Source organism: Grampus griseus (assembly GCF_964374135.1).
Source record: "Grampus griseus genome assembly, chromosome: 5".
NCBI lineage: Eukaryota > Metazoa > Chordata > Mammalia > Artiodactyla > Delphinidae > Grampus > Grampus griseus.
In genome coordinates, this window is record NC_138998.1 from 28,609,593 (window position 1) to 28,623,371 (window position 13,779).

Here is a 13,779-nt window from a genome sequence, read left to right on the forward strand (position 1 = left end):
CCAGCTCCAGGGCTTTATATACCACCCCAACTCATATCTTCAGCCCCACTCTCCCGAGTCCCTTGGATATCTAATAGCATCCAAAAGTTGGCACACCAAACAAGAACCCTTGATTCTCCCTACTCTCACCCACTTCTCTTCTATTCTTCACCATCTCGGCAAATGACCATCTTGGCAAATCCTCTATTCAGTTGCTCATGCTAAAACTCTAGGCAATTCCCTTTCCTCTCTTTCTTTAACATCCTACATCAAATCCATGAGCAAACCTGTTGGCTCTACCTTTAGATTAAATCCTGAATCCAATCACTTCTCAATACTCCCAGCACTACTACCCTCATCCCTTATCTAACACGACTGTAACGGCCTTTAGCTGGTCTCCCTGCTTCCATTCCTGCCCTACTACAGACCACTCTCTACACAGCCATCAGAGCCATCTTTTAAAAATTTGAATCAGATACTGTCTCTTCCGCTCAAAACTCTCTAATGACTGACTTCCTATTAAAATCCGGATAAAATCCAAAGTCCTTGCCACAGTCTACCAGGCTCTTCAGTTGCTCCCACTGCCTCCCTGTGTCCAATTCTTACCACTCTCCCCCTCGCTCATTTTTCCCCAGCCCCACTGGTCTTCCTGCTGTTTCTTGAACATTCAAGCATTCCTGCCTCAGGGCCTTGAACCCACTGTCCCCTGTCTGGAATACTATTCTAAGCATCTGCCTGGAAGACTCTCTCATTTCACCCAGGTCTTTGATCAAATGTCACATCCTCGGAAAGGCTGGGACTAATCTATACCACAAGAAGCTTTCTTACTTTCCATTCCCTCACCATTGCTTATACCTTCGTAGTACCTCTCATTATCTGCTATCATATTACATATTCATTTGCTTATTATCTGTCTTCTGTACTAGAATGTAAGTTACATGAGGGCAAGGTTGTCATCAATTTTATTCACCCTTATATCGCCGATGCCTGAAACGGTGCCTGGTAAGGTTGGTATTAAAATATATATACATATTTGTTGAATGAATGGGGATTCAGAGGCGAGGGGACTGGGATGGCAAATCAGATGGAACAGAAGGTGTAAATGCCTGAAGGTGTGATACTGTAAGAGGGCAGGTGTGGCTGGAGCACAGGGTGGGCACGGGGGAGGGGGCAGCACAAGGAAGGCAGAGCCAGACCATGGAGCACTCTGAGCCCTGCTCGCGAGCGTGGAGAATGAAAGTGAGCTGGAAAACGAAGGCTGTGTTATAAGAAGGGTCCACAGCCAGGAAAAACAATCTCGGTTATCCTGAGCTTAGAGGGGTCTCTGACTATGACTCTCGCCTCCCCCAGAAAAGGTGAGCTCTCTGAGGACAGGGACTCCTTAGTGGTCACTGCTGCATCCCCAGCAGCCAGGCCAGGCTGGCACAAGGCAGGCGCTCAGTGAGGTTTTGAGCTAATCAATGTTTTTATAATTGGCCTTCATTTCTGCTCTCCAAAAGGCCACACGCATTTCTATTCTAATGATCGAGGGACTGAAAGGGAATAACCTCTGGATCCTCTCCAGAGTCCCACTAAGGTGGCCCGGGCTCATGTCAATTCAGAGTAAGATGAGAATCTTTAATAATCTGCTAATTATTAGTTTATCTCTTACTCAAATGTCACACAGTTGACTCACAGATGAAAAAGGGAATCCAAGAATCTAAAAGATTTTGAGTTTGGCTATGTGACTTACTAAGCAATTCAAACCCTGTCATAAAAGAATGCAACATACCCCAAAGCAAGGCCCTTTTACTTTGATACTCACTTGTCACAAAGATTTGAATCTGGTGACTGACTCAGTTTGTGCAGAATATCTACGATGCCCATGTCTCGTAATTTATCCTGGCGTTCTTGTGAGCCTGAGAGATGAAAGCTAGCAGGTTACTGGGAACATGGCCCAGGCAATTGCTCTCTCCTTAATGTACAGCCAACAATCGGGAGCCTTACCAGTGTCCTTTGCCCTCTCCCCTTCCGCCCCCTCGCCCTCCACTCTCCCCAGTGCAGCCAGATCCCCTCATGCTTGGATTCTCCAACAGTGCTCTAACTGGTCTCCCTGCCTCTTGACCCTCCTTCCCGCAGTCCATCTGGGTTCTGCTGCTGGATTAATTTCTCCATGGACCACAGGGTCAAGGTCAGCTTCTTCAGCCTGGCACGAGGCCCTGCCACCAGGCCCCATCTTCATCACTTCTTTCTGGACATACTTAGCCAGGCTCTTCCTACCCCAAACCAGTCCTGTTTTCCCCTTCCATTCTCTTCCACCCTCCTCGGACCTCCCAGCCCTTCCTGCTGCCTCTTAGCACGTGGCAGTTCCAACTCTGCACTGCTGTGTTCTATCTTCCAACTAGACTAGGACCTCCTTGAGGGCAGCTTGTTTCCCTGGTACCCGGCTGTTACTTGGTCTCTCGGCCTGCACGCTGAATGCAGTTTTTCCTCCTTCCACTTTGTTCTGGACACAGTGCTAAGGAGAATAATTCTCCTGGATTCTTTCCTCCACCCCTGAAGAGCCCACAGTGACTCACTCATGCATTCACCTCCTTGAGACCCAGTGAACCAGAATCTCTAGGGGTACAGCCCAGACATCTGCATTTTACAAAGTTCCTCAGGTGATTCTCACGCAGCCAACCCAGCACTGAGACCCACTGCTCTCCCGCATGTGTTCACTACCTTAGCTGTACACTGGAATCACCTGGGGAATTAAAAAAACCACTTATGTCTGGAGACCACCCCAGAGAGTTCTGATTTAACTGGCTGGTGCAAAAGTCCCTGGGTGATTCTAATGCACAGTCAAGGTGGAGAGCTATAGGGGCCTCCCCGCAGACTGGCTGCCCCACCAGGCACAGTGTGTCTCTCCCTTCTCACCAACGCACCCTCTTCTCCATTAAGCTTATCTGCCTGTTGTCCTTCTATGTGCGGCCCCTGCTCACAGTGAAAGGCCGACCCTCCTGCCCACCCTCACCTCTCATCTTCTTCAAACGCATCTCACCATCCTCCTCCTCAGCCCTCTCAAGGACAAGGACTGTCACTCACTTCCCTACGGTCTCCTCCACCCTCACGTTCAGTAATCTGGAACAGTGCTGACTCCACGGTGGGGCTCACTGTTAACTAGACCCATGGATTCTCATTCATACCAAGGTGACACGGTTGGGGGCTTGGGGGCCAGTGAGTGGTGCCTCTACCCAGGATTTCAGGGGCACCTGATGCCTTTCCTGTGCAAGACCTTCCTTCCCATAATTTTCTTCAGAACAAATCTCACCAATCTCTTACCTTCCTCTTCATTCCATATGAGGTTTGATATACAAAACATAGCAGCAAGCTGCAATTTGACATGTGAATGACCCTATTTGATGCAGAAAAGGAAACAAAAATAGAGGTAATCTCATTTGAGGTAATTTTTGGTAACGTACCACAGGCAATTCCAATAGCCTAAAAGTTTGAAGTAGGGACCTCAAACCCAAATGTCTTGAGGGGCCACAAAATTAGTACTAATGGGTGAATAGGTTGGGCTAAAGACAAGAGAATGACGGTAGGAAATCCGGCACACTGGGGAGTGAAGCCTTGCCAAAAGACATTCACACTCAAATTTCAGAAACCCTCTGGCTGGCCAAACAAAACACCTCTAGGGCCACAGGTGCAGTCTGCAATTTATCACTCAACCCATACACACAGGAACACTGGCATATGACAAGTCTGTGCTTTCGACTATGCCTTCTCTACGGTAGGAAACATGCAGGGCCAATAAACTGAACGGATGTGCACTTAGTATTCATCTCTTTGGCTACTGAGTATCTGACTCAAAGTACTCTTATTTCTATAGGCACATCACAAAAAACTTGACTAAGTCTCTACTATTCTTAAGGAGCCTCCTATTTTCCTGAAACACACTTCTGGTTTATTTCTCTTTATGTACTGAAAGTACAACCATTTTTGCTTAAGTTATTATTTGTCCATATACAGTGCTTTCTCCTAAATGAAAGAGGACCCAGTGGTAAAACAATCTTTCCAGATGATTTTTTTTTAACGGAGGTATAGCTGATTTACAATGCGGTGCCAATCTCTGCTGTACAGCAAAGTGACTCAGTTATACATGTATATATATTCTTTTTTTTATATTCTTTTCCACTATGGTTTGTCCCAGGAGACTGGATATCGTTCCCTGTGCTATACAGTAGGACCTTGTTGTTTATCCATTCTAAATGTAATAGTTTGCATCTACCAACCCCAAACTCCCAGTCCATCCCCCCCCCCCACCCTTGGCAACCACAAGTCCGATCTCTGTGTTACAGATGATTTTTTAATTGGTCAATTAAAAAAAGAAAGTCCCCACTACACTTAAATAACTTATGCAAATCTGTGAAATACCATGACACGATATATGCTCAACAGTCTCTTGAAGGCTGAGACAGACTCGTCTTGCCATGTAGAACTATATCTGAACTAAGCAGAGACAAAGAAAAGCACATGCCTTCCTTCATTAGAATTCTATGGTTGGTGATTCTTTTTCCCTCCTACCTGCCAAGACTTTTAGAGAGCTGTCCAGTTGGGGCTCCACTAAGACAAAACAGAATAAAATGTGTCATCTGCTCCCAGCATCAGGCCAGCAATGAGTATTTGTTGAATAAATGAACTTATTTATAATACAACAGTAAGTATTTACTACATGTAAGTTCATCCATCCTTCAATAAACATTTTTTGAGGAAACAAATTGCTGTGATAGGGAAAACTGGAGGGTGGAGGGGTGGGAACCTAATTTTAAGTGAAATGGACAGAAAAGATCTCTTTGAAGGAGGCAATATTTATAGAGAGGAAGAATAAAAAATAGGAAGAACAAAGGTGCTCTTTGAACAGGTGTACAAAGAACAAGAGGTACCAAGAAGAGGGAAAAGTCTGCGAAAAGGTTTGAGGTAAGAAGAAACTGTAGAGCTTATGCATATTGAGAAGGAAAAGTAGAGCAACATTAGTTCAGAGATGTAGGCATGGCTAAACTGTAGGCCCTTGCGGGCCAGAGTAAGGACTGATTTCATTCTGAGTTGACAGGAAGCCCTGAAGGATTTAAGCAGTGGAGGGACAACACCTGATTTACATTTTTAGAAGGTCACCCAGGCTGAAGGGACTGGAGTGACAGTGCTGAGGTGTCTGGGAGGCTGTTATGGTCAGTCAGGTATGAGAGGCTATGGCTTGAACTAGGGTGAGAGCAGTGGCGACAGAAAGAAGTCAGCAGCATCCAGAGCGGCTAGGGGCCGGGCTAACAGGACCTACTGATAAACTGGATTACGAGACGAAGGAGCTGGAGAAATAAAGACTGACTCCTTGGTGTGAGTAATGGGTAGATGGCAGAGCCACTCTACTCAGATGGAAAAGGTCAGGAGGGGAGAAATTTAGGTTTAGGGGAGATATTTAAGAATCGATTTTTAAACACCAACCTCAAGAAGCTTCAGACAGCCACAGAGAGATGCTGAGTAAGCAGGAAGATATACAAGTCCAGAGTTCAGAAGAGAGGTCTAGGCTGGAGAATACCCTCCGTGTGACCCTCGGACCTTGCTCCCCTACCCCTCCCGCCCACTAAGAAAAGAACCAGCATTTGTAAAGCTGTGGACACCATCAGGGAAGCTTGCTGTCATGGCTTTTGAAGGCCAGTAGCCATTATTGTGGTTGTGTTTTGTACTGCTTGATACCATGACAGTGTAAGTAAGATAATGCCTAATCTATTTATCAAAATTGACTACTGAACTGGAGCCCAGAAACCAAACAAAGAATAGGGATGACAGCAAAAGCCATGGGAGTGGATGAGATTCCCTAAACCAGTGGTTCTCAGCTCTGGCTACACCTAAGAACCACCTGGGGAACTGTAAAAAAAAAAAAAACACCGATGCCCAGGCTACACCCCAGAACTATTAAATCAGAATCTCAGGAGGAAAGGGGCAAGGCAACAGTCTTTGAAAGATTCCTCCACCATGCAACAAAGGGTATGAACCATCAATCTCAATAGTACATGTGCGAGAGCAAAGATAAAGGTCCAGGGCTAAGCAGGGAGGCATAATGGAATGGAGGCCAAGGGAAAAGAATGTTTCCAGGAGGAGGAAACAGCTGTGCTGAAATTCACTGTAAGTGAGGAAAGTTGAGGAGAGAAAACCATCCTTTGGACTTGGCATAATAGGATGGTGACCTTAACCAGAACAGTTTCAGTTGAGCAATGGGGTTGGAGGCCAGATGAACTGGGCTAAAGAGTGAATTTAGTGGTGAGAAGGAGACAGCACGTGCAGAAGACGCTCTTAAGTCTGGCTCTGAACAGCAGCAGAGAGACAGGTGTAACTCAATGGGTATGGGAAGTCCAGAGAAGCTTTCAGAAGATTACAGAGATACTATGTGGATCTGGTATTGGAAAGATAAGGGAGTTCCCAGTTGAAGCAGTATGGTTTTCATTCAACAAATACTTACTAAGCATATACTAAAGGCCAGGCACTGTACAGGGTCATGGATATACAATTGTGCACAGAACTGATACAGTCCTTACCCTCAGGGAGCTTACAGTTGGTAGGCACACAAACAAACAACTATATGTTGCGATAATTGAGCTAAGTGCTCTGAAGGGAGTACTTCACTCAATTATGCCGTAACAAAGAATAACCCACGCAGATGAGAGCCCACAAGGAAGTGTTAGCAGAGCTTAGATCTGAGAGGCGAGAAGGCATCCCATGGGGAGAATAGTATTCCAGGCAGAGGAGCCAGCATGTGTGAAGGTCCGGAGGCAGAAACGAACATGCATGGCCTCTTCCAGGAGTGGAAAGAGGTCAGTGTAGTGAACAAAGGGAAGAGGGGAATGAGAGAAGTTGGGGGATACAGATGAGTCAGGTCATATAGGACTCCACAGGCCACCAAAAGGGGGGATGGGAGCTTCCCTGGTGGCGTAGTGGTTGAGAGTCCACCTGCCGATGCAGGGGACACGGGTTCGTGCCCCGGTCTGGGAAGATCCCACATGCCACGGAGCGGCTGGGCCCGTGAGCCATGGCCGCTGAGCCTGCGCGTCCGGAGCCATGCTCCGCAACGGGAGAGGCCACAACAGTGAGAGGCCCGAGTACCACAAAAAAAAAAAAAAAAAAAGTGGGGGGATGGATTTTATTCAAGGTGTAATAGGGAACTGCTGAAGGATTTTGGCTTCTATTCTCTTAGTAAAACAAAAGGTGAGGTCACCACTAAGAGTGATGAGGGAGATAAGAGGTGAGGTTTAAAGAATGAGGAGAAAGTAAGAACCTATTCTTCTGGAGAATGGAGGCGCCAGCTTGCTGGAGAATCACAGGAGGGTACCAGGCAGTGCTGAGTGCCCATGTGGGTTTTGTAAGTGTGAATTTAACATGAAACCAGTCAGCCCGGTTCTGTGCCTTTCTCTGCAGTTGTTAACTCTGACAAGGAGGCAAAGAGAAGACAGGTTCACCCACAATTAGGGTTTTGCTAGGAGACGCTGACAGAATGAAAAGAGGATGGATGTTTGATTTCCAGATTTTGGCAATGGGCAGATTCTGGTGATGACAAGATCCCGGGTATGGCCATGGCAGTAGGTGGCTGAGGTGTTTGCAAGTAGGTAGCAGATTGGGACTGAAAGCAGATGATCAAAGAACAAGAGCCAGAGATACCAGAGGCTAGAGGGTTCATCCATATAGGACTGAAGCTTTGAGAGGGAAGCTTTGGGGGCTCTGAGAGAAGGCCAAGAGCCCAAGCTCTCACTGTGTAAGAGGAAGGCAATCAGACGATAGGGTGGGGAATGGCACAAGCTTCAAGAGCCTGGTGTCGTTTTTCCCTTCAGGATGGAAGAGAGTTTCTGGAATTGGTTATGGAGGAGTCTATTCTTTGTTTAATCTCTGCACAATTCGTTTTGAGCTAACAGTGCTACAGTGCTTGCCTTCTCATGTGCAGCTAGTGTGGAGCCATGAAGGGGACAAAGGCCTACCATGTAATACTTGATTTTCTGCAGGATGTCATCATTGGTCATAATAAGTTCTTTTGCCGTTGTCCCATCTGCTATGTTGGCTAGGATGCACAGTGTCTGGAAAAGAACAAAGGGCCAGCGATCAGGAAAGCTCTGAAGTCCTCAGACTCAAGCTCTCTCAAGAACTTAGGCAATTTCCCATCTGAAGTACATGGATTCTCACAGGTTCCACTCTGAATGCCCTGATTTCTTATCTCATAACGTCATTGCCAACAAAAGTAACCACACCTAAGGAAAGTCTGCCTTAGCTAAAAGAGAGCCCAAATGTTTCAGTGGCTTCTTTCTGGGCATAAACCATCACTGCTAGGCAAAGGCAGCCATAGTTCATGCTATCACATAAATCATAGGGAAAATGTAATTTATTAATATTTTCTTGAAAATTTCATTTTTAAGAGAAGCTCTTGCTACTAACCCACAAGGTTTCTTCAAAGAGGTAGTCTCTTTGGTAGAAACTTCAAAGGTGTTATAACTCCCCCCTACCTCCCCTTCCAAATACCACTTGCTTCCAAGCTCATGACCTTCTGGATCCCCGTCCACTAGCCACATGCAATGAGGACCTCTTGACTTTTTTGAACCCTACTGGACGAACAGAAAGGGAAGCAAAATGTGTGAAGAAGCTTAGTCCAGGCTGGCCTAATGTGGAGGATAGAGGGAGCCTGTGCCAGCTGGCAGGACAGTCTCATTATGAGGACAATCAGCACGCTGGTACTGGAGGAAAAGACTGTTCTCGTTGGCTGTTACATTCTCACAGCCAGACCAGCAAGAGGCAAGGATTAAGGTAAAAGTGAATGGATGGTGACAGGGACACTGAGCCAGTGGCAGCCCTAGCAGTTCAACAAACATTGGCCGAGCACCTATAATGTGCATGCACTCTGCCCACTCCACTGGGCAACGGGCTGAGACAGGAATAAGACACTCTCCTTAACTCCAAGCCAGTACACAATTACATTTCACTGTGGTGCAACTGAGGTAAAAACACAACTGAGGACAAAGGATTAATCTCCAAAATTTATAAGCAGCTCAATAACAAAAAAACAAACCCAATCCAAAAATGGGCAAAAGACCTAAATAGACATTTCTCCAAAGAAGATATACAGATTGCCAACAAACACATGAAAGAATGCTCAACATCATTAATCATTAGAGAAATGCAAATCAAAACTACAATGAGCTATCACCTCACACCAGTCAGAATGGCCATCATCAAAAAATCTACAAACAATAAATGCTGGACAGGGTGTGGAGAAAAGGGAACACTCTTGCACTGCTGGTGGGAATGTGAATTGGTACAGCCACTATGGAGAACAGTATGGAGGTTCCTTAAAAAACTACAAATAGAACTACCATATGACCCAGCAATCCCACTACTGGGCATATACCCTGAGAAAACCATAATTCAAAAAGAGTCATGTACCAAAATGTTCATTGCAGCTCTATTTACAACAGCCCGGAGATGGAAACAACCTAAGTGTCCATCGACAGATGAATGGATAAAGAAGATGTGGCACATATATACAATGGAATATTACTCAGCCATAAAAAGAAACGAAATTGAGCTATTTGTAATGAGGTGGATAGACCTAGAGTCTGTCATACAGAGTGAAGTAAGTCAGAAAGAAAGACAAATACCGTATGCTAACACATATATATGGAATTTAAGAAAAAAAAATGTCATGAAGAACCTAATGGTAAGACAGGAATAAAGACACAGACCTACTAGAGAACGGACTTGAGGATATGGGGAGGGGGAAGGGTGAGCTGTGACAAAGCGAGAGAGAGGCATGGACATATATACACTACCAAACGTAAGGTAGATAGCTAGTGGGAAGCAGCCGCATAGCACAGGGAGATCAGCTCGGTGCTTTGTGACCGCCTGGAGGGGTGGGATAGGGAGGGTGGGAGGGAGGGAGATGCAAGAGGGAAGAGATATGGGAACATATGTATATGTATAACTGATTCACTTTGTTATAAAGCAGAAACTAACACACCATTGTAAAGCAATTATACTCTAATAAAGACGTAAAAAAAAAAAAAACAGAACTGAGAAAGTACTAAGTGCATTTGTGTGATAATACAAGGGTCAGGGAAGGCTTCTTGGAGGAAGTGACACTGAGTCCAGGAGCAGAGTAAGGAATTACTCAAAGAAAGTGACGAGAGGTGGAGATGGTGCCTGGATTCAAATAATTTTCTCCAATTTTAAACTTTCTCTTTGCTAGACTTAAGCTAATTAAGCTTGCAGGTTATAGCTAACTGAGGAGAATGTTTTCTTACTATGGCCCAAACCCTCAGATATCTTAAAGGGTGTGTGATCTTATTTTTCCTAGATTACAGCACTGCAGTAACTAGATTGTTAAGGAGTGAGTCCTGAGGTTTGAACCAAAAAAGGTTACCTCTAGGATACAGGAAACAGAAAATGCAATTTATGATCCAAGGCACTGGGGGACTATTCATTCCAGGGTACTTAAATCATGAAGAGGAGACCTTGATATGCCCCAGAAGTGGGAGAGAGATGATCTGAGGAAGACATCAGATTTCACAGTGATCCGGTACATGGTGAGCCTGTCAGAAGTCTTGACATGCACAACACCCTTGAATTTTTCAGGACTGAGGGGAAAGCAAGGGGGAAAAACAGATTTGGACTCTAACCATGGAAAAGAATTTAGACTCACCTAGGGAAGAACTACCCCTCTCTTACCTACTAAGACAGTGGGTATAAGGGGGGATTTCAGGAAATAGTCCTCAGAATAGCCTAGGCCAGCAAGATAGGCAAGTGATTCCCTTTCCTGGAGTGTTAGAATACACCTATGCATCCTAGGCTCGTCCAGCATGGCAGAGTGACCTAGAGTTCTGCTTTGAAGCCCACGTACTCCTTCTGTAAATATTCTCAGGAGACAAGAAACCAAATCTTAAAGGGACTGATTTAGTTCATGGGCCAAGCCAATTTAACACATGAGCTAGGGAGCAGAGATAAAAGCAACACACACACACACTCATATGAACAACTGGAATCAATGATATAGAGGTAATGATTGGCAAATTATGGCCTGTGGACCAAATACAACCCAACCCAATGCCTGTTTTGGTAAATAAAGTTTTACTGGAAGACAGCCATGTCTATGTGCTTACACACATTGTCTATACCTGCTTTCAGGTTAGAAGAGCACAGATGAATGGATAAAGAAGATGTGGCACATATATAAAATGGAATATTACTCAGCCATAAAAAAAACTGAAACTGAGTTATTTGTAGTGAGGTGGATGGACCTAGAGTCTGTCATATAGAGTGAAGTAAGTCAGAAAGAGAAAAACAAATACTATATGCTAACACATACATATGGAATCTAAGAAAAAAAAAAAAGGGTCATGAAGAACCTAGGGGTAAAATGGGAATAAAGACACAGACCTACTAGAGAACGGACTTGAGGATATGGGGAGGGGGAAGGGTGAGCTGTGACAGGGCGAGAGAGTGGCATGGACATATATACACTACCAAACGTAAAATAGCTAGCTAGTGGGAAGCAGCCACATAGCACAGGGAGATCAGCTCGGTGCTTTGTGACCACCTAGAGGGGTGGGATAGGGAGGGTGGGAGGGAGGGAGATGCAAGAGGGGAGAGATATGGGGATATATGTATAACTGATTCACTTTGTTATAAAGCAGAAACTAACACACCATTGTAAAGCAATTATACTCCAATAAAGATGTTAAAAAAAAAAAGTACAGTTGAGAAGCTGCTACAGAGACTGTATAGCCTGCAAAACTTAAAATACCTGTCTTGCCCTTTGTAGAAAGTTTGCCAACCCCTGAAATAGATAATAGAAAAATAAAAGGGGGGAAAAAGTCAATGAAACTGAAGTTGCTTCTTGGAGAAGATCAATAAAATTGATAAACCTCTAGACAGACTGAATCAGGAAAAAAGGAATTACCAATATAAAGTATAAAAGACAGTTCACTGCAAAGAATACTACAGACTTTAAAAACATAAGAGAATATTTTGAACAATTTTATGTTAATAAATTTGAAAACATAGATGAAATGGACAAATTTCTTGAAAGACATAATGTCAAAGCTCACTCAAGAAGAAACAGATAAACTGAACAGTTCTATTTCTATAAAAGAAATTGAATTTGTAGCTAAACACCTTTCCACAAAAGAAACACCAGGTCTAGATGGCTTCACTGGTACATACCACCATAATTTGAGAAAGAAAGAAGACCAATTCTTCACAAATTTTCTTGCAGAAAATTGAAGAGAGAACACTTCCACCTCATTCCCCGAGGCAAGCATTACTCCAATATCAAAAACCAGACAAAGACATCACAAGAAAGCTATTCACCAATATCATGAATACAGATGTGAAACATTCCTCACCAAATTTCAGTAAATTGAATCCAACAACATATGTAAAGGGTAATATATAATGACATTTTAATATGGTATATATCTATTTAGATCTTAGATTGCTTTCTTTATCAGTGTTTTATAGTTTTCAGCAAACAGATCCTGCATGTAATTTGTGAGACTTATAGTTTCATTTTTTTCTGAGCTATTGTAAACAAGTGTTTTTAAAATTTTAATTTCTACTTGTTCATGCTAGTATATAAAAATACAATTGATTCTTCTTGTGCCCTTGGTTAACTCACTGACTAGTTTTAGCTTGACTCCATGACATTTTCTACACAGACTTTCATGTTGTCTGGGAAGAGTTTTATTTCTTCCTTTTCAATCTGTATGCCTTTTATTTCTTTTTCTTGCCTTACTGTACTCGATAGCAGTTTCAGTATGATGTTGAATAGGAGTGGTAACAATGGAATACTTGTCTTGTTCCTGATCTAAGGACAGTGATAGATATGCTCGCCATCTTGATCATGGTGATTGTCTCATGGTATTTATATATGTCAACTTATCACACTGTATGCTTTAAATACATGTATCTTATTGTATATCAATATATTTCAATAAAAAAGGAAGAAAAGAATGTATCTTTTGATACTTTTGAGAAGAATTAAACTTCTAGCTAAAAACCAGACAGTTTAAGCCTCCCCAGAGTCGCCTACTTCTGGACCATCACCCAAATCTGTGAGAGGGTATCACTGTATCCTGCCAAAACACCCTATTGTTGTTGGCCTTTTCTTTTGCCTTCATCCAAATCTTGCCTCACCTTTCTACCTTGCTTTGCTTTTCAAGTTCGTGGAATTCTATCTAGGTGAGCTGTCTTTGTAAACAAATTTCTATGCTCTCCAGGTAGAACAGTTTATTTTGAACACTGCCTCTTCTTTATTGTTGTGTTCCAGAAACAAATCTCATTCACCCTAATTTCAGTGATGCCTACAAGATCATAGTTTTTCTGTGTTAAATTTTTGTTAAGCAAAAAACATAGTTGTTTATTACTGAATTTCAGTAGAAATCACCTAAAACATCCATCTTAAAAGCACTTTGTCAAATCTATCACCTTTTTTGCTCACAAATTCCAACACAGCTCCCAAGTCCTACCACTCTTGCTTCCTGGACTGTTCTTCTGAAGCCTGATGAACTACCCTAACTCAGGAACACAGAGGATAAGGAGCGTGGGCCCTGCAGTTAGACTTTGGGTCCAACTCTCTATGATGACCTTGGGCAAGTTTCTTCCATACATATAAGTGTACAGCTCAATGAACTGTGAAATGAACACACCCATGTAGCCAGCATTTATGTCAGAAAGCTGAATATTACCATAACTTCAGATCTTGTGTTAAAAATTTAAGTTTGCAGGTGACTTTTCCTTTTATGACAAAATATA

General features: G+C 43.5%; 1 protein-coding gene across 3 annotated transcripts in view; it reads right to left on the minus strand.

Annotated features, from left to right (window-relative positions):
* ARMC8 (armadillo repeat containing 8) overlaps positions 1 to 13,779 on the minus strand; it is a 106,582-nt gene that overhangs the window by 4,906 nt on the left and 87,897 nt on the right. For 2 of the 3 annotated variants that reach the window (XM_082654512.1, XM_082654510.1), the window contains 3 exons: positions 7,962 to 8,057; positions 3,283 to 3,355; positions 1,784 to 1,877 (listed from right to left, as the gene is read on the minus strand). In XM_082654512.1, the coding sequence (XP_082510638.1) occupies positions 1,784 to 1,877; positions 3,283 to 3,355; positions 7,962 to 8,057 (263 nt within the window). The remainder of the gene's footprint in view (positions 1 to 1,783; positions 1,878 to 3,282; positions 3,356 to 7,961; positions 8,058 to 13,779) is intronic. The other variant, XM_082654511.1, reaches the window with a different exon arrangement.